The sequence below is a fragment of the Lutra lutra genome, chromosome 9 (genome assembly GCF_902655055.1).
Source record: "Lutra lutra chromosome 9, mLutLut1.2, whole genome shotgun sequence".
Lineage (NCBI taxonomy): Eukaryota > Metazoa > Chordata > Mammalia > Carnivora > Mustelidae > Lutra > Lutra lutra.
In genome coordinates, this window is record NC_062286.1 from 53,660,792 (window position 1) to 53,683,469 (window position 22,678).

Genomic DNA, 22,678 nt, shown 5'->3' on the forward strand with positions numbered 1-22,678 from the left:
AGCCTGATCCGGGGCTCGATCCCAGGACCCTGAGATCATGACCCGAGCTGAAGGCAGTGGCTCAACCCACTGAGCCACCCAGGTGCCCCTGTTCTGAAGCTTTTATGCACTAATTAATATAGGAGAATCTGATTAAACGTGAAGCATAGCAAGGATGCTGTTTTTCTGTCTTCTAATGCAAAGATAAAGAACCTGCACACCTGAGTGGGTTTCTTCTGAAACATTAACTGTAATTTTCAAAACTTATAGTAGCTTTGATGTACTGACTTTTTCCAAGTACATCTACATTGCAAGTATAGTGCAATTGAAGTAAAACACAAGAAGTAATGATACAGTTGTTTATTTTGAACATAAAGGGGGAAAAAATTTTTTCATACAAGAATAGAACTCTAGAGAAAAACATTCCAGTGTACTGTAGTTTTTTGTGGAGTATAGAGAATAGTTGTAATGCTCCCCATAATACATTCACCTAGGTCATAAATTTTATGGCACATAAACTCAGAAGATAAATTGCAAATGGTGGTATCATAAACCTAACTTCAAGAAACCTACCAAGCAGATGCTTAGGCTTGTACCTTTTGTGATCTGGTAGAAAGCCTACAAATCTCAAATCACTTAAAACTGTAGAGAATGGGATATACAGAGGGGAGTATGTAAGGTACTTGAAAAACAACACAATGGATGGCTTATATATATCTCTAAAATGTTATTTTCTGTTTATAGAAAATGTTTACACCCAGAGAATAGTGAGAGGGATCAAACCAGCCTAATCACAATAAGGAGAGTTTGTGTCAAGTGCAGTACATTTTTATTCCCTTCTCTAGCAGCTCTTTAAATTTTCACTGATGTTGACACATTTTTTTGCGACCACATAGAGCTAAATTACAGAACTCGTTCTCCTAAGTGCGGTTCCTAGACCAAGAGCATCATCTAGGAACTTAGTAGAGATGCTGTCTTCATCTACCACTCCAAACCCACTAAAACAAATTCTGGGGTGAGGCCCAGCAGTTATTTTAAGAAGCACTCCAGGTGACTGTGATGTGTATTCAAGTTGGAGAACCACTGGAGTAGAATTGGCTTTCAGTTAGCTCCTGCATAATTTTTACCAGCCTCTTCTATACAAAGACAAATTGAGTAGTCTAATGAAGTAACAGGCTCTGATAGTATTTTTCTTCCAGTAAAAAAAAATTAATGCTCTTTTCATTGAAACTTATGTCTGATACATTAGTAATATTTTGCTCTTAGAGGAAGCAGTTTCAAATTCCCTGTTGGAAAACTTAATCAGAGTAGGTCTGATACAATCACATTTTTAAATTGGTGTTCTTATAAGTAAATAATATATCCTATTGCAAAACAACTCTGTGAGTGATAATTATTCTATTACCAATTTTTATTTACCTTTAGCACACATATAACACAATATTACATTTTCTACAATATTGTCTTCATTAAAACCATAAAAGGAAAAATATGACTGCCTCTTAACATACTTGTTGAGAACAGAATTTTTAAAAAGCTGACCCTCTGACAAATATAAATTTAATCCCTGCCTTTACATCAAATATATTTTGGCAGTTTTAACAACATATTAATATTCACAATTGTAGTAGAGACATTATTTTAACTAAGGATCAGTGTTCTCTTACACCATTTTGCAAAAGTAGCTGCTGCCATAATCTGATGGACTCCAACAATACATGTTAAACTTTTTACAGTTACTTTTAGAATTTACAAGCTTTTATTCATTCTGTCCTACTAGTGACCGACTACAAGGACAACCATTCATGATATCTTTATACAATAGATGTAGAACTGGTTCTTAAGTTTGACTGCATATTAGAATTGAAAAGCTTTAAAATCTTAAAGTTATTCCAATGTGCAGCCAAAGTAGAGAACTACTGCCTTAAAAACAAGGTTTCAGCAACCAGTTTCTAACCCCAAATGCTACTGTAGTTTTAGAAGCATTTAATAGTTTGAACATGGACAGGATTTGATCGAGGGTGGTATCATTCTGAATATCCTACTCTAAGGTCAGTGGCTCTGGAGTAATCTGAGTTGCCTCTGTCATCAGACTGACAATGCTTACTATCAAGATTACTACTAGAGTTCTTGTTGAGAGAAATCGTTCTTCACAAAATGAATCTGCTTTAATAATGCATTAGGTTTTCTGGGACTTTTAAGGCACTGAACCCCCTTTAGAGACATCTTAACCCCCCACATCAGTGATTCTCAACCCAGGTTGCACCTTAGGAACTTTTTAGCTACAATGCTGAGCGCCTATCCTCAATCAATTAAATCAGACTCTGGTCACATGGGAGTCTAGCAATATTTTTTAGAGCTCCACAGGTGAGGATTTGAAAATGTAATTTCTTAAACTAATACCCTGCATTTGCTTTCATTTTACTTGGAGATTTTTCTGTAACAAAGTTAACCTACTAAGTCTTCTGAATTTCACCCCTAATAAAATCAAGTCAGAAGCAGTCCAAAGAACATTCAAAAAGTCAAGCCTCCTGGCATGGGCACATTCACTTTGAAAAAGGGTATAAATTAACTAAAGCCAGACGTATGATACCAGTTCTTGTAGTAGTTGTAACTATCTGAAGGTCACTTCCAGCTGTGAAGCCCAAGAGATCTACTCCCCCACTAAAATTTGTTTTTAAACTCTTCCTCAGATGCTCAGCTTAAAATATTCCAAAGTGTTGTTCAAAATCCAGGGTCCCATTCCCTAGACCTAGAAAATCAGAATCTCCAGAGGAGCTAGAGAACCCATGTTTAACAAATCCCAAGTGATTCTACACTGTTGATGGATATTAAAAGACGAATTAAGAAATTTTGGAGATGGCATAAATGCAGTAGTTAACACCTTCACACTTAAAAACTTGCATTTTCTCATAACTCACTGGGATTACTTTTGTTAATACCAATTTAGGACAAAATAGCTAATTCAAAATCATCTCTGCTCAGATTGTGTTCTTTGCCAGTGATAACTTCATTTGGAACCAGAAGGGGGGAAAAGTGATAGTGTTATTTCATAGTTCAGTTTTAAGTTTCTCATATAAGTCCTCTTGGTCAATCATGTCTGTGTGCCCATTCCAACGGTGATAGGCAAGAAGAGCAGCATTGTGGGCGGCAATGGCACTCATCTCCATGGCACTTGCTGCACACTCTATGCCATTGAGGTAGTAAAGTCTGTCGTGGAGTATGATGGAGGGACATTTCTCTGGAGGCTTGTAATGAGGATATGCAAGCCATGACTGCTTCACAGCGTAATCATAGGACAAAAAGAGCTTTAATATTTGTTCTTTAGTGAGAATTTCTTGGGAAAAGATCTTCCAAACGTATCCCCTATCTGTTAATGGTTGAGGATTATCCTTTTCTGTTACAGAGGACACAATCCCAATGCTGTTAATGAACAAATCTGAATTATCAGTGGTTAAGATTGTACTGAGATCAAATTTGTCTAAGGCTCTAGAGCTAAAAAGAGTTGAATTCAACTGCCCCTTAATTAAAGTTGTCACTATATGTTGGTAGTACTGATGGAATTCCTCAATTGGAGGATCAAAGTTGAGGAAAGTTATATTGGACATTTTTCGATTCAGTGGAGTGGCCACCAAGACAATGTCATAGATATCTGAACGGATCTCAGATCCAATTTGATAGATCACTTCATACATCTTTGTGGGATTTCCTAGAAGAAAGAAGCATACATTTTAGTGTTTCTAACATACTATACACCTTCCAAAAATAATTTTATTACCGTAATTTATAAAATGTAAAATAGTTGTAAGTTAATTCTAAGGAACTAAAAAGAGTTTTATCCTTTAATATAACTATGCCAAATTGAATCCAGTTTTCTACTGGTATAGAGATGATACCTCGTCAATAAGTACAATATACGGAATTATACTTTAAGAACGAGATTATTTTTAAATCCAAAGAGATGTGCCATTGTACTTGAGCACATCTGCGAATACTTCCATGTGGTACAACATATACAATTTATAATTCCATCATTTGGAACAGAGAAATGACAGAACAGTGGTTTTTCTCCCTAAGCAATTATTTTCTAGAGGATAAATAAGGAACAGTAGAACTTCAGGCTCACCTGTATGCTTGGTCCTTGTTTTTTCCTCTATGTACATTACTGAGCCAGATATAAGGTTGCTTTTGGATGCCTGAAGGAGCCCTGAGCAAACAAGTTTATTGCCACCTTCTACTGCCCAAAGGCCAGAATCAGCAGAGGACAATGATACTGCCCCTGTCAGTGGTAGGAAAAAAAAAAGTTTTAATTCTGACTCTGCAAAAGGCCCTCTACCCAGTCTCTTCCCAATTTAGGTGAGGTCTGCTCCAGACACTGCCAAAGAGCCCCTGGGGGCAAAAATCTCAGTGAAAGCTAAGGACTCTCCCCCACCCCACACTAAAAATGCACAGATCTACATATACACAATTTTACCAACCATGTCTGAGGTTTCAGAGAAAGGTAAATCTTCTCCAACTCATGGCCTAAAGTTAGGAGCCACCAGAGGTAAGCCCCTCTGTGAACTAATGTCTATAACCATTCCAAGCCTTGGCTTACCCACAAAACCATTGATGTTCATGCTTTGGCCATAATTGACCCTCATGACAGGTGCAACAATTTCATTGAGGAATTTCTCCGAGAAGCCTGCTTTCTGCAAGGTTTCAAGAAGTGTTCGGTTAAGCATTCCAAGGAATTCATCCCCTCCTAGAGAATGTAGTAACTTTTCTACACTGCTGAAGGCATAGTCATGAGACTGGTAACGGTAGATCCTTTTGAAAAGAAGAGACAAGGCCATTAAACACCAAACAAGATAAGGGAAGGGAATTCGCATGTTTCCTTCCAATAAATTTCTACCTGTGGTGTAAGATGCACCTCAGTCACCATCTTCCCCAGGTATCCCAGAAGCTCTCATCCCCACTCACACTTCCTCAAGTAGTTCACTGTCCTTTGTATATTCTTCTGCATTAATGTGGTCACTGGGAGACCACTGGGAGAAGTGGGTATGTCCTAAGTCTTATTTTCATTCAACTATTTTATCTACAGCAGCAGTTAGACATGTCTAAAATTAAATTTTATCTTTCCACCAGACTTGATCCTCTCCACACACTCCCTATCACAACCAAAATGTAGATTGGGATGTTCACTCCTAATATTCCACATGTCACCCTCAGTTCATTTAATTTCAAACAAATATTTTCACTTCTTTCTGCTTCTCCCACCCAAGAAGTAAACCTTACCAGTCTTCAAAACATCTCTTTTGTTAACTTCATTCTCGTATAAGTACCGCAGGCTAACCGATTGCACCACTGGAGCTCCAGTTAACTTCATTCTCATTGCCCTGATCTTAACTCAGGATTTATAGTCAAACTACTAAGATGAATAACCGATCTACCTGCTTCCAGTTTCTTTTATTTGGAACATTTATGAATCTCCCAAAAGCCCTAAAATACTCTTTAGTCATTACTGACTTACTCAAAAAAACAACTTGCTTACCGCTGCTTACTAAATAAACTCCTGACCTTAAAAAAGGAATGAATTTTAGAGCCAGACTCATCAAGTCTAACTCTTTTGGTTTAACTGCAGATACAGAAATAAGTAAAAGGACTTCTGTAAAAGTCACATGAGAAGTAGAAGGCTCAAGCACAAGCTGTCCCTCCTTCCCTCAAACACACACACACACACACACAAACACCCTCTCTCTCTCATAACCTCCACTTAAACACACCTGACTCATTCACTGATCTCTAAATATGCTATCTATATTGTTCCCCAACACTGCTCTAGCTCTTCTCCAACTAAAATACACTTCGGGCTTGAACCCACCTCCTCTGCAAAGCCTTGCCCAACTACTAATCTTTAGAACCACCTAATGTTTTCCCGAACTTCGTGGACTAAAAAGAATATCCGTGCAATAACTCAATATTTAATTTTTCAAGTTGCAAGTGATACAAAAAGAAAGAGACATGATTTCTTTCCCTCAAGGAGTTTACAGTTGGGGACAGGTATTAAGGCACATACACAGATTAAGTATATGAAACAAAGGAAGAAATAAGTACCAAAGAAAGAGCTCTGTCTTACATCAACTTCTCTCAAAGTTATAATTTTTTTTTTAAGATTTTATTTCTTTATTAGAGCGTGCATAAGCAGGGGCATCAGCAGAGGGAGAGGGAGAAGCAGCCTCCCTGATGAACAGGGAGGCTGATGTGGAGCTCGTTCCCAGGACCCTGGGATTATGACCTGAGCTGAAGGCAGACGCTTAACCAACTGAGACACCCAAGTGCCCCAAAGTTGTAAATTTTTTGAGTAGGCGACAATGTCACATCCATTTCAATATTACCTCCTATCTAATAGTATAATATACAAAACATTGAATACATTTTTGTGGGAGAAATTGATAACAATGCCCAAATAAAAACTCCTCCCAACTGTATCAGTTGGTATCTAGTCCCTAGGAAGCTGGAAAAAGCAGAGGATGAAAACCCAAGAGTTCTTTAGAAAACAGACTGAGTATCTCAGAAAAGGAAGAAACCCTTTGGCTAATGGTCAACAAGACAAAACAGCCAATTAAATAACATATATAATGTAAAGAAAGTTCTCCATGCCATCACCTGCCTGGGACCCAACCCCACTACATCAAGCCTCCAGTAAATGCCCCCTAGACGTGAGACAACAGAGACCATGTAATCATTGAGCACTGAAACTGTTTTATAATACTAGTTGTGTAAGAATACATATTTACTAAAGAGATGTGTAATTTCTGCTAATCAGACTGCTTTATAGCCTTTTTTAAAACTACATTTGTATAACCCTTAACATTTATTCATTCAGTAAATATTTATGGAGCATTAACTTTGAGCCAGGTATTCTAGGTGCTAAAGATGCAGAGGTCAACACACAGAGGAAAAAAAATCCCTAATGGATCCTGGGTTCTAGCTAGGGAAACAGGTAGTAAAAAAATTAATGTGAGCAAACTCCTTAACAGTTTAGAGGATGATAAATGTTAAGGAGAAAGCAAATCAAAAAGGAAGACTGAGAAGACTTAGTAGATTGCAACTCTAAATAAGATGGTTCCCAAAGATAAGTAGAGTGGTCAAGGAAAGCCTCACTAAGAAGGTAACATCTGAGCAAAAACCAGAGGGAGGTGAGAACTGCAGCACCAAGAGGAGAAAATATTTTTGATAGAGTAGTGCAAAAGCCTCATGACAGAAGCATGCCTGGTGTGTTCAAAGAACAATGCCAGTGCAGTTTAAACAGATCCAGGAGAGCAGGAAGAGACATGGTCAAAATGTATTGGGTGGGGAGTGAAAGATGAAACACTTCTGGAAGGGTGGAATAAGGACTTCAGAAAAATCTACCTAAAAGCAATGAGAACACTGGCAAACATCAACACCAACATTTTCAAAACTCTGGAGTTAAACCAGACTTGCCAAAGTCCCGGGAGTATTTTTTTCTAGAGAATTGGATGAATCTCAGTAGGAACAATGAGCCCATTGGCTTGTTAATTTGCCCTATTCCCATTCCCCTCAGACCAGCAAGGTAGCCTTCAAAACCAGCAGTCTTGTGGGGCGCCTGGGTGGCTCAGTGGGTTAAGCCGCTGCCTTCGGCTCAGGTCATGATCTCAGGGTCCTGGGATCGAGTCCCACGTCGGGCTCTCTGCTCAGCAGGGAGCCTGCTTCCCTCTCTCTCTCTCTGCCTGCCTCTCCATCTACTTGTGATCTCTCTCTGTCAAATAAATAAATAAAATCTTTAAAAAAAAAAAAAAAAAAACCAGCAGTCTTGCAACTATATATAAATACCTGTGAAACCTACAACCTGGCAACCATGGCAGAGGATAGAACAGGTCTGGAATGCCTCCAAATCCCTATCCCGAGCAAAGTGCCACAATTTGACCTATCACCTATCTGGCAGCTCACTGAAAAGCTCTATCCTTGGGACTTGTCTCAACTTGACCTGATTCAGAGCTTGATCTGTACAAACAGCCCATCCTGAGGGCATCTGTCAAGAAAAATTAGGGGCAATTTGGAAATCACAGCTACCTGAGGCTGTGATATCAAGTGGAGCTAACAAGACGCTGACCAAAAGACTTAAAAAACCTGGAGAATGAAAAACACACATTCTTGGTGACCCAGAAGGCCATGACTACATATAACATTATCACATGCCTAGGAAAGACCTTAGAAGGCCTTAATCTGTCACCTCTGGTTGACTTGGGGGCTTTGAGCAAGCAGAAAGTAAAGGCTAAAGTAGAGCTGTAAACCACCCATTGAGAGCATTGGAAGCTTAGCCCCCAACACACAATTAAGTGACCATGCATGACAAAGAATATGGACTTAACAGAATCAGTCCTAGAAAGTCACCAAACTAACATCAAAAACAAGAGACCCTGGGGGAGCTGTTAAATCCGAATCCTAGAGTTGCCAAATGTTACTTTAAAAATGTCTCATTCCAACAAAAAACATGAAACAGAGAAATAAAGTGTGACCCAGGGGTGCCTGGCTGGCTCAGTGGGTACAGCATGTGACTTGATCTCAAGGTTGTGAGTTCAAGCTGCACATTGCATGTGGAGAGTACTTTAAAATTTAAAAAAAAAAAAAAGGGGGGGGGTCCCTGGGTGGCTCAGTCAGTTAACCGGCCAACTCTCTTGATTTCAGCTCAGGTCACAATCTCAGCCCTGAACTGGGCTCCCTGCTCAGCAGAGAGTCTGCTTGTCCCTCTCCCTGCCCTACCCCCCATGCTCTTACTCTCTCAAATTAATGAACTTATTAATTTTTTTAAAAAGTCCTTTTTTTTTTTTTCTTAAGATTTTATTTATTTACTTGACAGAGAGAGATCACAAGTAGGCAGAGAGGGAGGCAGAGAGAGAGGAAGAAGCAGGCTCCCTGCTGAGCAGGGAGCCAGATGCAGGGCTCGATCCCAGGACCCTGAGACCATGACCTGACCCAAAGGCAGAGGCTTTAACCCACTGAGCCGCCCAGGCACCCCTAAAAAGTCTTTAAAAAAAAAAAAAAGAATGACCAAAACAAGAAAAGGAAAAAACAGTCATAGAAACTGTCCCTGAGGAGACCCAGATATTGGACTTACTAGATAAAAACTTTAAATCAGCTATTATAGGGGCGCCTGTGTGGCTCAGTGGGTTAAAGCCTCTGCCTTCAGCTCAGGTCATGATCTCAGGGTCCTGGGATCGAGCCCAGTGTTGGGCTCTCTGCTCGGTGGAGAGCCTGCTTCCCCATCTCTCTCTGTCTGCCTCTCTGCCTATTTGTGATCTCTGTCAAATAAATAAAATCTTTTTTAAAAATAAATAAATAAATAAAAATAAATCAGCTATTATAAATATGTTCAAAGAACTAGAGGAAACCATGTTAAAGCATTAAAGCAAGTATGTAAACATTGTCTCACCAAATATCAATCAAGAGTCAAACTATTTTTTTTAAATTCTGGAGTTGAAAAGTACAGTATCTGAAATATAAAATTCCCTAGAAGGGTTCAAAAGCAGATTTGAAGTAGAAAAATCAGTGAACTTTAAGGTCAACTGAAATTATACATTCTGAGGAACAGAAAGAAAAGAAAAATGAGCAGAGCATCGAAGAACTATGGGACAACAAAAAGCGTACCAACATAAATATAATGGGAATTGTAGCAGAGGCAAGAAGGGGGGGGATGCAGATAATGGCCAAACACTTCCCAGATTTGAAAGAAAACATTAATCTGCACACCCAGGAAGCTAAATCTAAGCAGGATAAATTTAAGAGATGTACACCCAAAAATAAATAGACGAGAAAGACAAAGAATACCAAAAGTAGCAAGAAAAAGGCAACTGATCCAGAAAAAAGGATCTTCAAAAAGCTTAACAGCTCACTCTACTCATCAGAAACTATGAAGGCCAGCCAGAGTTGGTGGGATGACATATTCAAAATGCTGAAAGAAAAGTCTTATCAACTCAAGAGTTCTACATCCAGCAAAACTATCCCTCAAAAATGGAGAAATTAAAATAATCCCAGGTAAACAAAAACATGGAATTCAATACTAGCAGACCTTCTCTAAAAGAAATTAGACTAGAGAAATTCCTTCAGGCTAAAATACACTAGACAGAAACTCGAATCTCCATCAAGAAATGGCAGGCACTGGTAAAAGTAACCTCATAAAATAAATATAAAGAATAAAAAACAGAATCAAAGATATTTTTTTTTTAAAGATTTATTTATTTGACAGAGAGAGATCACAAGAAGGCAGAGAGACAGGCAGAGAGAGAGGGAGAAGCAGGGAGCCCGATGCGGGGCTCGATCCCAGGACCCTGATCATGACCTGAGCTGAAGGCAGAGGCTCAACCCACTGAGCCACCCAGGCGCACATCAAAGATATTTTTAAAAACATCAGTGTTTACTGCAGCATTATTCACAATAGCCAGGAGGTAGAAGCTACCTACAAGTTCATCAGCGATGAATGAGTAAAACAAAAGAAGGCAACAATGGAGGAATAAACAACAGCAACGTAAGCTGTATAGGAAATAAACAGCAAAAAGGCAGGCATAAACCCTACATTCATAGTAACTAAACATAAGTGGATTAAACACTGCATTCATAAGGCAGAGACTGGCAGAACAGATAAAAAAAAAATCATGTTCCAACAATATGCTGTCTACAAGAAATACACTTTAGATTCAAACACAAGTAGGTTGAAAGTAAAAAGACAGAAGAAGATACACCATACAAACAGTAACAAAAAGACAGCTGGAGTGATCACACTAAAGCAGAGAATATAGACTTTAAAACAAAAATTGTTACCAGAGGCAAAGAAGGACATTTTATAATGATAAAAGGCTTAGTCTGTGAAGATGTAACAATTATCAACATACATATACACCTAACAACAGAGTTCCAAAATACATGAAATGAAAATGACAGAACTGAAGGGAGAAACAGATAATTTAACAATACTAGTTGAAGACCAATATCCCACTTTTTTTTTTTTTAAGATTTTATTAATTTATTTGACTGAGCTCACAAGTTGGCAGAGAGGCAGGCAGAGAAAGGGGGGAAGCAGGTTCCCTGACAAGCAAAGAGCCCAATGAAGGGCTCAATCCCAAGACCCTGGGATCATGACCTGAGCCGAAGGCAGAAGCTTAACCCACTGAGCCACCCAGGCACCCCAATATCCCACTTTCAGTAATGGGTAGAATAGAAGATTAACAACACTAGTTCACTGGGGCTGCCATAACAAAGTTTCACAGACTGAGTGCCATAAACAACAGAAATTTATTTCTCGTAGTTCTGGAAGCTAAAAATCCAAGATCATGGCATTGACAGCTTTGGTTTGTTTTGAAGACTGTCACCCTGGCTTACAATTAGGTCACCTTCTCACTGTGTCCTCCCAGGATCCTCCTTATATGCCTGCACATCCCTGGCATCTCTTCTGTGTTCTAATCTCTTATTCTTATAAGCACACTAGTCACATCCAATATGGCCCACCGTAGTGGCCTTGTTTTAACTTAATTCCCTCATTAAAAGCCCTATCTCCAAATACAGTCATTCTGAGGTACAGGGTAAGTTTAGGGCTTCAACCTATGAAGGGAGTAGGGCATAATTCTGCCCACAATAACAGGAAACAAAAAATTAGGAGATGATTACCTACATCAGGTCTTTCAAGCCATTGTACAGATTCTGGCTGTTACTCTGCATGAAATAGCCACTGAAAGTTTATATTTTTAATTTAAATTCAAGATAGTTAACATATATAGTGTAGTACTGGTTTCAGGAGTAGAATTTAGTGATTCATCACTTACATATAACACCCAGTACTCATCCTAAAAAGCCCTTAATACCCATCCCCCCATTTAGCCCATCCTTTGACCCACCTCCCCTCCAGCAACTTTTATTTATTTATTTATCAGAAAGAGAGAGCACAAGCAGGGAAAACAGCAGGGAGAGGGAGAACCATGCTCCCTGCTGAACAAGGAGCCTGTTGTGGGACTCGATCCATCCATCCACATTGTTGCAAATGGCAATATTCCATTCTTTTTGATGACTAATATTCCTCTATGTGTGTGTGTGTGTGTGTGTCTCCACGTCTTCTTTGGTCATGCATCTGTTGACGGACATTTGGGCTCTTTCCATACTTTGGCTATTGTTGATAGTGCGACTATAACTGGGTGTGTGTGCCCCTTCGAATCAGGACTTTTGTATCCTTTAGATAAATACCTAGTAGAGGAATTGTTCGGTCGTAGGGTAGCTCTGTTTTGCCAATAAAGTTTCTGAGCAGAAAAGTAATATGATGACTCTTAGATTTTAAAAAGACCTCTTTGGGGGCGCCTGGGTGGCTCAGTGGGTTAAAGCCTCTGCCTTCAGCTCGGGTCATGATCTCAGGGTCCTGGGATCGAGCCCCGCATCGGGCTCTCTGCTTGGCGGGGAGCCTGCTTCCTCCTCTCTCTCTGCCTGCCTCTCTGCCTACTTGTGATCTGTCAAATAAATAAATAAAATCTTAAAAAAAAAAAAAAAGACCTCTTTGGCTGCTATGCTGAAAACAGATCTTCATAGCACAAGGGCAAAAGCAAGGAGGGGAGTTAGTGTTAGTTTCCAGTGGCTACTGTAACAAATTGCCACAAACTTAGTGGCTTAAACAATTCAAATTTATTATCCTATGGTTCTGCAGGTTAGAAATCCAAAAGTCAATTGTCACTGGTCAAGATGTTGGCAAGGCTGGTTCCTTCTAGAAGCTCTGAGGGAAGGATCCATTTTCTTGCTTTTTTCAGTTTCTGTAATCGCCTGCATTCCTTGGCTCGTGGCACCTTTCTGGGATCATTCCAACCTCTTCCATTATCACATTTCCTACTACTCACTCTGATCCTCCTGCCTCCCTCTTACACGGACTCTTATGATTACACTGGGCCCACCTAAATAATTGGGAATAATCTTCCTGTTCCAAGATCCCTAACTTAATCATATCTGCAAAGTTCCTTTTATCATGTAAGATAACACACTGGCAGGTTCCAGGGATTAGAGTGTAGACATCTTGCAGGGGGAGAGAAGCATTTGATTCAGCCTACCACAGGAGGCTATTCCAACAATACAGACAAAAGATAATAGTGGCCTGTTTCAAAGTGGTACAAGCCATGGTGGTGACAAGTGGTGAAATTCTGGATACATTTTTAAAATTCATAGGATTAAAGATAGACTGGATTTGGGAAAGGAAGGAGAGAAAAGAGTAAAAAATGACTCAAAATATTTGTTAGGAGTACTGGAAGGAAAAAAGGGTGTTCATAAAGCCTTTCACTGCAAATCCTATCAGTCTCAGATTAAGAAATGTTAATGATCTACTAATATGTCCTCAGAAACATACTAAATGCTAGAGCCAAGAATGAACTTTAACCTAGCCCAGAAACCAAGATATTCCAACAGGAAGCCATCACTGAACCAGATGATTCAATTCAACAGACATCTGAGTGAATATCTACTGGATTCTAATCACTGTACCCACCACAGAACAACACGAGTGTGTGGGTGGTGTGCTCCATATAACACTCATGGGATGTTTGCAAAGAGAAATGAATGGCAACTAGAGATTAAGGGAAGGCTTTTCTGGAAAAGGCTGAGAAGAGATCAGACTCTGAAGTAAGGAATAGCATCCAACCAGAAGAAGTGCATAAATAAATGCTCAGAACTGGAAATTAACCTGGAAGGTATGTCCATACTGGAAAGTATGGACGGCACGGGCTACAGGATTTCCACAGCTCCACCAAAGCAGCTCCACCAACAAGAAAAATGAATGCATACTCGCATGGGTGTGGGGTGTTGCCTATCACCCTCTTTCAGGTGTCACATGGGCCTTCACTCACACTGTGCTCTCTGAAATGGAAGCACAAAAATGACAATGTACTCCTCCAAAGCTGGTCAGCAAATCCCCCAAAAGTTTTTCCAGAAGGGGACCCAACTGGATTTGTCATATACATTGAAAACAGGGAGAAAAAACTGAGCAAGGGCTTTAGGTTTCTATACTATTTAGAGAAAGAAAAAACTCAAGAATATTATCCAATTGCACATTTTAACCTAATATTTGCAACTTTGTAGGTAAGATTCACTTAAGGTACTTTTAAAAATACCAATGCCCATGGGCACCTCAGTTAGTTAAGCGTCTGCCTTCAGCGCTCAGGTCATGATCCCAGGGTCCTGCTCAGCATGGGGGGGCCCTGCTTCTCCCTCTACCACTCCCCCTGCTTGTGCTCATGCATGTGCTCACGTTCTCCCTTCCTCTCTCTCCCTTTCCCTCTCCCTCTCTCTCTCTTGCAAATAAATAAAATCTTAAAAAAAAAAAAGATCCCCACATGATTCTAATGTGCAGCCAGGGTTGAGAACTACTGCTTCACTGAAATGCAGGGCATCTGTTGTTCCAGATTACTCTTTAGCAACCTCTATAGTTCTCAATTCTGATTTTTGCAATAATCCAGACTATCTCCAACAAGGGGTGATATTACAAATACAGTTGACCCTTGAATAACACAGGTTCAAACTGCGCAGGTAAATTTATCCTTGGGTTTGGTTTTTTTGTTTTTTTTCAGATACATACAGTGGAGTACCAAAACTATATTTTCTCTTCCTTACAATTTTTCCATATATACATATTCTCCAGCTTACTTTATTATAAGAATTAGACATAATATACAAAATATGTATTGAATGTTTATGTTTTTAGTAAGTCTTCCTGTCAACAGCAGGCTATTAGCAGTTAGGTTTGGGGGAAGTCAAAGTTATACACAGATTTTCAACTATTGGCACCCCAACCCCCCCCATATTATTCAAGGGTCATTTATTTATTTCATAACTGGTACAGCATTGAACAGAAAGTAGACTGATGACAGCACTAGAACTGAGTCAAGATTCCCTGCTGGTGGCGGGTGTAAGGGGTTTGGAGAGGAGGCAGAAAGGGAGGAGTGGGAACACACAGGACAACAGCTATGTCACTACTAGTCCAGCAGTATTTAACTACTTTAACAACTGGCACATGCTGGCTCAATACCAGCCTTCTCTCCAACTTTCTCAAGGGATATGATAAAATTATCAAAATAAAATTTTTATGTTCCTGACTTAATGAAAGAAACAGAAATGTAGGGTGCATGGCCCTTTGAACACCGTAAGGATCTGTGCTGTATAATCAAATATCAAAGACAGACCAGAGGGAGGCAATAATTCTATAAAGTAGGGGAAAATGTTTTCTAAAATCAAAATAGGGGTGCCTGACTAACTCAGTCAGAAAAGCATTCGACTGGGGTACCTGGGTGGCTCAGTTGTTAAGCATCTGCCTTTGGCTCAGGTCAAATCTCAGGGTCCTAGGATTGAGCCCTGCATGGGGCTCCCTGCTCGGTGGGAAGCCTGCTTCTCCCTCTCCCACTCCCCCTGCTTGTGTTCCCTCTCTCGCCGTGTGTCTGTCTCTGTCAAATAAATAAATAAAATCTTTTAAAAAAAAAGAAAGAAAGAAAGAAAAGCATTCGACTCATGATCTCAGGATTGTGAGTTCAAGCCCCACATTGGGTCCAGAGATTACTAAAAAAAATAAACTTTAAAACCAAAAATAGTGGGCATCTGGGTGGCTCAGTTGGTTAAGCAATTGACTGCCTTCGGCTCAGGTCATGATCCTGGAGTCCCAGGATCGAGTCCCACATTGGGCTCCCTCCTCGACAGGGAGTCTGCTTCTCCCTCTGATCTCTCCCCTCTCATGCTTTCTCTTTCTCTCTCTCCCTGTCAAATAAATAAAATCTTTTTTTAAAAAAATCAAAAATAGTATAATCCTGGGGCACCTGACTGGCTCAATCCATAGAGCATGAGACTCTTATCTCTGGGGTCATGAGTTCAAGCCCCATATTGGGCACAGAGTTTACTTAAACAACAACAACAACAAAAGGTATAATCTATGTATCCCATCACTGTGTCTTTTTCAGTTCTGTAATATCCAGAATTCACTTTAAAAGTGATTTCTTAATTTCTCACAGGGCAGTTCTCTACATGCCAAGCAAACCACTGGTAAGAAAACTTGCAGCCAGGGCTGTATCTGATGCCATCTGAACTTGACTTTCCTGCCTGGCATGCAGCAACATGCCACCTTCCTTCCTTACAAAGTGACTGACTCTCTCTACACAAATTCTTTATGTTTTCCTAGTTATTGGTTTACTGCTTGTTTCTCTACTAGAATGTAGATTCTTTGAGGACAGGGACATGTTCTAGATTCTATATCCTTAGGACCCAGAATAGTGCCTGGCACATAATAAGTAGTCAATATTTGGTAAATGAATAAATGACTACTTTAAAATAATCTGCACTGGGGAGCCTGGGTGGCTTAGTGGGTTAAGCTTCTGCCTTCGGCTCAGGTCATGATCTCAAGGTCATGTGATCAGAGCCCTGCATCGGGCTCTCTGCTCAGCAGGGAGCCTGCTTCCCCCTCTCTCTCTGCCTGCCTCTCTGCCTACTTGTGATCTTTTTCTGTCTCTGTCAAAAAAATAAAATCTCACAAAAAAAAAAAAAAAAAAGAAAACAATCTGCACTGTAGCTGACCTTAATGTACCCACTGGAAAAGTGTTTGAGGAACTAACCTAACAACGATGTTTAAAAAGAGAGGAGCGGGGCGCCTGGGTGGCTCAGTGGGTTAAGCCGCTGCCTTCGGCTCAGGTCATGATCCCAGGTCCTGGGTTCGAGCCCCACATCGGGCTCTCTGCTCAGCGGGGAGCCTGCTTCCTCCTCTCTCTCTGCCTGCCTCTCTGCCTACTTGTGATTTCTCTCTGTCAAATAAATAAATAAAATCTTTAAAAAAATAAATAAATAAAAAATAAAAAATAAATAAAAAATAAATAAATAAAAAGAGAGGAGCGCCTAGGTGGCTCAGTGGGTTAAGCCGCTACCTTCGGTTCAGGTCATGATCCCAGGGTCCTGGGATCGAGCCCCCCATCAGGATCTCTGCTCAGCGGGGAGCCTGCTTCCTCCTCCCTCTCTGCCTGCCTCTCTGCCTACTTGTGATCTCTGTCTGTCAAATAAATAAATAATTTAAAAATTAATTAATAACTAAAAAATAAAAAGGAAATCCCAGGGGCACCTGGATGGCTCAGTCGGTAAAGTGTCTGCCTGGGGCTCGGGTCACGATCCCAGGTTCCTGGGATGGAGCCCCACATCAGGACCCTCACACAGCAGAGAGCCTGTTTCTTCCTCTCCCTCTGCTGCCCCCCCGCTTGTGCTCACTCTTTTGTACTCTCTGTCAAATAAATAAATAAAATCTTTTAAAAAAGAGAGAAAAAGATATCCCAAACTACCATCAGTTACAAAAACTATAGTATATTTAACCTACTCAATCCTTATATCTGTCCTTGTCAATACTTGGGTCACATATGACATGTAATTTTACCTTCTTAACAATTATTTTACTACACTGAAATGCATAGTAATGAAATATCATTAGCACTTACAAGTTAAATTTCTCCAGCATCTAAAATTGTAAACCAGCATAAAAATTAGCACATGCCAACAGCCTTAAAAAAGGGAGGGGGAGGGCGCCTGGGTGGCTCAGTGGGTTGAGCCTCTGCCTTCAGCTCAGGTCATGATCTCAAGGTCCTGGGATCGAGCCCCACATCGGGCTCTCTGCTCAGCAGGGAGCCTGCTTCCTCCTCTCTGTCTGCCTGCCTCTCTGCCTGCTTGTGATCTCTCTCTGTCAACTAAATAAATAAAACCTTTAAAAAAAAGGGGGGGGGGGCACCTGGGTGGTTCAGTGGGTTAAGCCTCTGCCTTCGGCTCAGGTCATGATCCCGGGGTCCTGGGATCGAGCCCCACATCAGGCTCTCTGCTCAGCGGGGAGCCTGCTTCCTCCCCTCTCTCTCTGCCTGCCTCTCTGCCTACTGTGATCTCTGTCTGTCAAATAAATAAGGGGCGCCTGGGTGGCTCAGTGGGTTAAGCCGCTGCCTTCGGCTCAGGCCATGATCCCAGGGTCCTGGGATCGAGCCCCGCATCGGGCTCTCTGCACAGCGGGGAGCCTGCTTCCCTTCCTCTCTCTCTGCCTGCCTCTCTGCCTACTTGTGATCTCTCTGTCAAATAAATAAATTAAATCTTTAAATAAATAAATAAATAAATAAATAAAATCCTTTAAAAAAGGGGGGGTTTGTATCTTTTAAAGTTAGACTGATTATTTTATATCATCCTTCCTAATTACCAAAGCAATATATCTAGAAATATCTGAAAATACAGAAAAACATAAAGAAAAAGTGGCACCTTTATTCTCACTACACTGGAACAGTGCTGGAATTCAGTATCTCAATTTAAATTCGGGGGTGGGGGGTGCACCTCGGTGGCTCCAAAGGTTAAGCATTTGCCTTCGGCTCAGGTCATGATCCCAGGGTCCTGGGTTTAAGCCCCTTGTCAGGCTCCCTGCTCAGCAGGGAATCTGCTTTTCCCTCTCCTTCTGCTCATGCTCTTTCTCTCACTATCTCAAATAAATAAATAAAATATTTAAAAAGAGAGAGAGCGAGAACTCTGGAGCCAGAATGCCTGGGTGGGAACTCCAACTCCACCACTTACTGGGTGGGGTGTTCTTGCGCACTTGAAACCTCTGTGCCTCCACCTTCCACATCTGCACGAAGCTAGTAACAGTACCTGAGAGAGCTGTTATAAGAATTCAAGGAGTTAACATCTGTAGAGCATTTAAGTGTATATGGCAAAACTAAATGAGCATTTGCAGTATGTTTTCAAAAGCAAAAATTAACTACTCTTTCAGTATTCAAGTGGATAAACAGTCTGCATATTTTATACAAACCACTTACCTAACAGTCTGACCAATAGGTCTTACACTTAGGTAGAGAACTGTTTCAAGAAATAAAATTCCTATAGATCATCTAACGAAAAGGTCTTAGGGTAAACAGAAGGGGAAAAAATTACCTCATAAACTTGTCCAATATATCCTCTACCCACATGTGCATTCGGAGGGACTGAAATCCATAGTGCCAAATTAGTTTAAACATGTTAATTATAAACCAGCTGCTCTCCTCAAATACCAGAGTCTCTCCATTATACACCCCCATTAGGCCACCAGAGCTCTGAATAGTAGAGAGACCTGCAAAAACAGAGAAAAGGTTAGCTAAACTCAGGGTTTCTATGTTGATCAAATGAAAGGTCATCTGAAGCTAGGGGACACTCTGAAGTGAGTGAATTCGAGGATTCCCCAGTTCTCAGGAATTAAAGGAGCTCTATCTTCAGAACAGTGTGTAATACACTGTTCGTTCACTACACTGTCCTAAAGCAGATCTCTAAAAGATGGGTCAGGTGGTCACACAGATACATCAAAATCAGACTGGCCATTTTTAGTTGGAAAAAAACTAAAAAGTCAAAGGAAAATGTCAGAATACAAACTGAGTTCAATTTAAAGACAAATGTTGGGCGCCTGGATGGCTCAGTTGGTTAAATATCTACCTTCAGCTCAGGTCATGATCTTGGAGTCCTGGACTCAAGCCCTGTATCAGGCTCCCTGCTCAGTGGGGTATCTGCTTGTTCCCTCTGCCCTTCCTCCTGCTCATGCTCTCTCTCTCTCTCAAATAAATACATAAAATATTTTTAAAATTAAAAAAACAAAAACAAAAACAAATATCAGACATGAATATTTGCAGCACTAACTGCTCCTGGCATACATTTGCCCTCATGGAGGAAAGAGGCCCAGGAACCATCCACAGGGGATTTAGAAGGCAGCAAAGAGAAAGGAGGCATCCCCATTCCTGTGCAAATCCTACTTTGCATAACTGGATATTTCAGATAACTGGAAGGAAGCAAAAATTACCCAATACTCCCTGAGCAAAGGGCCTGCAGAGACCTGCCAGACCTCCCCCAACCTGTCCAGCTCCTCTGCCGGCAGGGAAGCAGTCAAATGTTCCAGGTTCTAGGCATAGGCCTGCATCCATACCTGTCTGAGTGACTTTAAGCCAGACACTCAAAGCCTCTGTGAAATGAGTACACAAGGTTCCTGCTAACTCAAACCATTCTTTGATTCTTCAACACCAACCCAGAGGTTTAAGAACTAAGAACAGCAACCATCCCCACCCTCACCCCATGGCTGTAATTCCAGATAACTGAAGATAGAGATAACTAGCGTCCCATTACAGGAAAGTGGCTCCTAACTAAGCTTGTACTAACTGCTAGCAGCAAAGTGAAGAAAACCGTTTTACCAACTTCTCTGTAAAAGACAACAAGGCGGAAAAGTTTCAGTTCCCCTATCTGATAAACATATCCATGGACTGTCACACAGAAATCTGCTTAGCTTTAAGACCAAATGACATACCCAGGTCCTTGACAAAACGCTTCATGTGCAGATTTAAAGGATGGATGACAGAACCTCCTGCCTCATATTCTTGCCCTCGGACAGTCACTGTGGCCAGACGGCCTCCCACCTCTCCTCTTTCAAACAGGTCAATCTTCACATCCTTCCCAAATTTCTGCCGCAAATAGTAGGCTGCTGAAGTGCCACCAATTCCAGCTCCAATAATTGCTATGGGTGGGAACAAAAAAAAAAAAAAAAAAAAAAAGGGAAGTTTCTTTCCTTCTTACCCAGCTATGTGGGTTTTGTTTTTGAGTAACAGATGTTAGTCAAGGCTATAATCACCAATTTAGGGAAGTTGGGGACCTGGAGGCAAGTGACAGTTGCTGAAGATAGAACTCTGAATCTGGACAGACACTGCCCTCGAAAAAAGTGGTAGTACATTAATGTACAAATTGACATTGGATTTGGGGTGGGGGCAGATCCCCAAAGGTTCTCAGAGCTCTTTGTCCAGGCACCACTGGTTCTGCACACCTTCTTTGTGCCTAACACAAGGGAACACAGGAGGTGGGCCTTTCCAGCACGCATTTTAAATCAGGTGGCCGCCATTTTTGCCAAGATTTGTTCTGTCTCATTAATATAGATGGGTTAATGTCCCCATCAAACAAAGCTTGAAGGGGAATAAAAAAGAATACCAAACGCAGCAAAATCCAAGACTGAAATTTGAGAGTGGATTATTTCCGCTGTGTAGTAGTCCTAGGTAGAGAAATTGTGCAAGCTAGGGCCTCTGGGAGCAGGCCGACCTCAGCAAATTGTAAGGGGGAATGGGGTTCCAGTCCAGCCTGTCAAGGGAAGCAGACAGGGTCAGCTTGTTTGCACTGCTCGGTGTGCTGTGACCGCGTGCGCCTGTCATCCGCAGAGCGAGGCGACCGGTCGCTCCAGAACAAACCAGAAGACTGGCCTCCCAAAGGTGCAGCAAGGGAAGGAGGGGAGAGGGTCCTCGGCCTCCCCAGACCCCCAGGCCTCCGAGACAGGGGCATGAGAGACGCTTGGCGGCCGGCCGCCCGCCTCAATACCCCCTCCACCGCCCATTCCCCTAGTGGGCACATCGACAAGCCCGGGAAGACACGGTCCCTGGCGCACCGACAGCGATTCTGAGTCATGAACTGAGAAGACCGCGACCTGCGCGGTGGACTCCGTGCGCGCGGCCTGGTGGACGTCACGGCCGCGAGGCCTGGTGCACTGCGCGCTCCCGCACCCCTTCCGCGCCGCCCCCGCGTCACCTACCGATCTTATCCGGCGGGGCCCGCAGCTCGGCGCTCCCGGGGCACCCCAAGCTGCACAGCAGCAGCCACAGCCCCAGAAGCGAGGAGACTAGCTCCCGAGCCATGAGCCCCATGGCTCCGGAGCGTAGCAGACCACCAGGAGCACCCGACAAGTCCGCCGGCTGCTACGAGTCTGCGCGCTCCGCATGCCCCGCCCCCGACCGGCCTCGCCCCTCCGAGCTCCGCCCAGGCCCGCCCCCAGCCGGCCACGCCCCTCCGAGCTCCACCCAAGCCCGCCTGGAGCAAGGCGGGGCCTCCGCACCCCAATTGGGTGCGTCCCTCCAGGAGCTTCCAAACACGGTCCTCACGGTCCCCAAGCTCGTCCCAGACCCTTTGAAACGCACCCTACTTCAAGGACACACGAGAAGCGGAGGCTCACCTCAGCTCGCCACCTTACTTACTCCCCATCACTTCTTCATTAGTGCCCTCTTCTGTCCCTTCAGTCTCTCCCTGTCAAAGAATGCACACAGCAAACCGCTGTCAGACGCGCGGAGCAACAAATGCTTACTGAATGACCATTATGTTCCGGGGACTGTTGGGCATAAGACGAATGGGTAAACCATGATGGGTGAAAGGGAAAAAGGGCGACCACGGATGGGGTGGTCCAAGATGGAAAGTAATGGCAAATATGAATAAAAGTAATGCACTCGTATCATACAGTAGAACATTATGCAAGCATTAGAAAGACTGTAGGAGCTAGGGGCACCTGGGTGGCTCAGTAGTTAAGCGTCTGCCTTCGGCTCAGGTCACGATCCCAGTGTCTGGCATCGAGCCCTGCATGGGGCTCTCTGCTCAGCAGGAAGCCTGCTTCTCCCTCTCGCACTTCCACTGCTTGTGTTCCCTCTCTCACTGTCTCTCTCTGTGTCAAATAAATAAATAAAATCTTTTTTAAAAAACTGTAGGATCTATCCTGGTATCGGTAGGTGAGAAAAATGGTGACTGACTGATGAGTGTTATAAGACCCCATTTTGTAAGTAAAATAAATACCCCACCTCCACTCTTCCCCCCCAAATAAAACAAAACAAAAAAACCATCATGTGAACATGAAGAATAGTATGGATGGAAGGAAAAG

General features: G+C 42.0%; 1 protein-coding gene across 2 annotated transcripts; it reads right to left on the minus strand.

Annotated features, from left to right (window-relative positions):
- Nucleotides 1-324: 324 nt before the first annotated feature.
- PCYOX1 (prenylcysteine oxidase 1) lies at nt 325-21,757 on the minus strand. 2 transcript variants are annotated; one of them, XM_047744482.1, is made up of 6 exons: nt 21,569-21,757; nt 20,306-20,512; nt 18,916-19,090; nt 4,577-4,788; nt 4,106-4,258; nt 325-3,688 (listed from the first exon to the last, which is right to left on the minus strand). In XM_047744482.1, exons 1-6 carry the CDS (start codon nt 21,678-21,680, stop codon nt 3,030-3,032), a joined length of 1,518 nt encoding a protein of 505 aa, XP_047600438.1. In that variant the 5' UTR covers nt 21,681-21,757; the 3' UTR covers nt 325-3,029. The 2 variants fall into 2 exon arrangements, with proteins under 2 accessions (XP_047600438.1, XP_047600439.1); XM_047744483.1 differs by lacking the exon at nt 20,306-20,512 and having other exon boundaries at nt 21,569-21,755.
- Nucleotides 21,758-22,678: the final 921 nt, after the last annotated feature.

Bases quoted from the DNA above. Each gene is read 5' to 3' on its own strand.
- PCYOX1 (XM_047744482.1), bottom strand. From the start codon at position 21,680: ATGGGGCTCATGGCTCGGGAGCTAGTCTCCTCGCTTCTGGGGCTGTGG. The intron at 19,091-20,305 runs GTATGTCATTTG...CTGTTTTTGCAG, and splicing joins GCGTTTTGTCAAGGACCTGG to GTCTCTCTACTATTCAGAGC. The intron at 4,789-18,915 runs GTAATTTTTTCC...TCTTTTCAAAAG, and splicing joins ATATTGGACAAGTTTATGAG to GATCTACCGTTACCAGTCTC.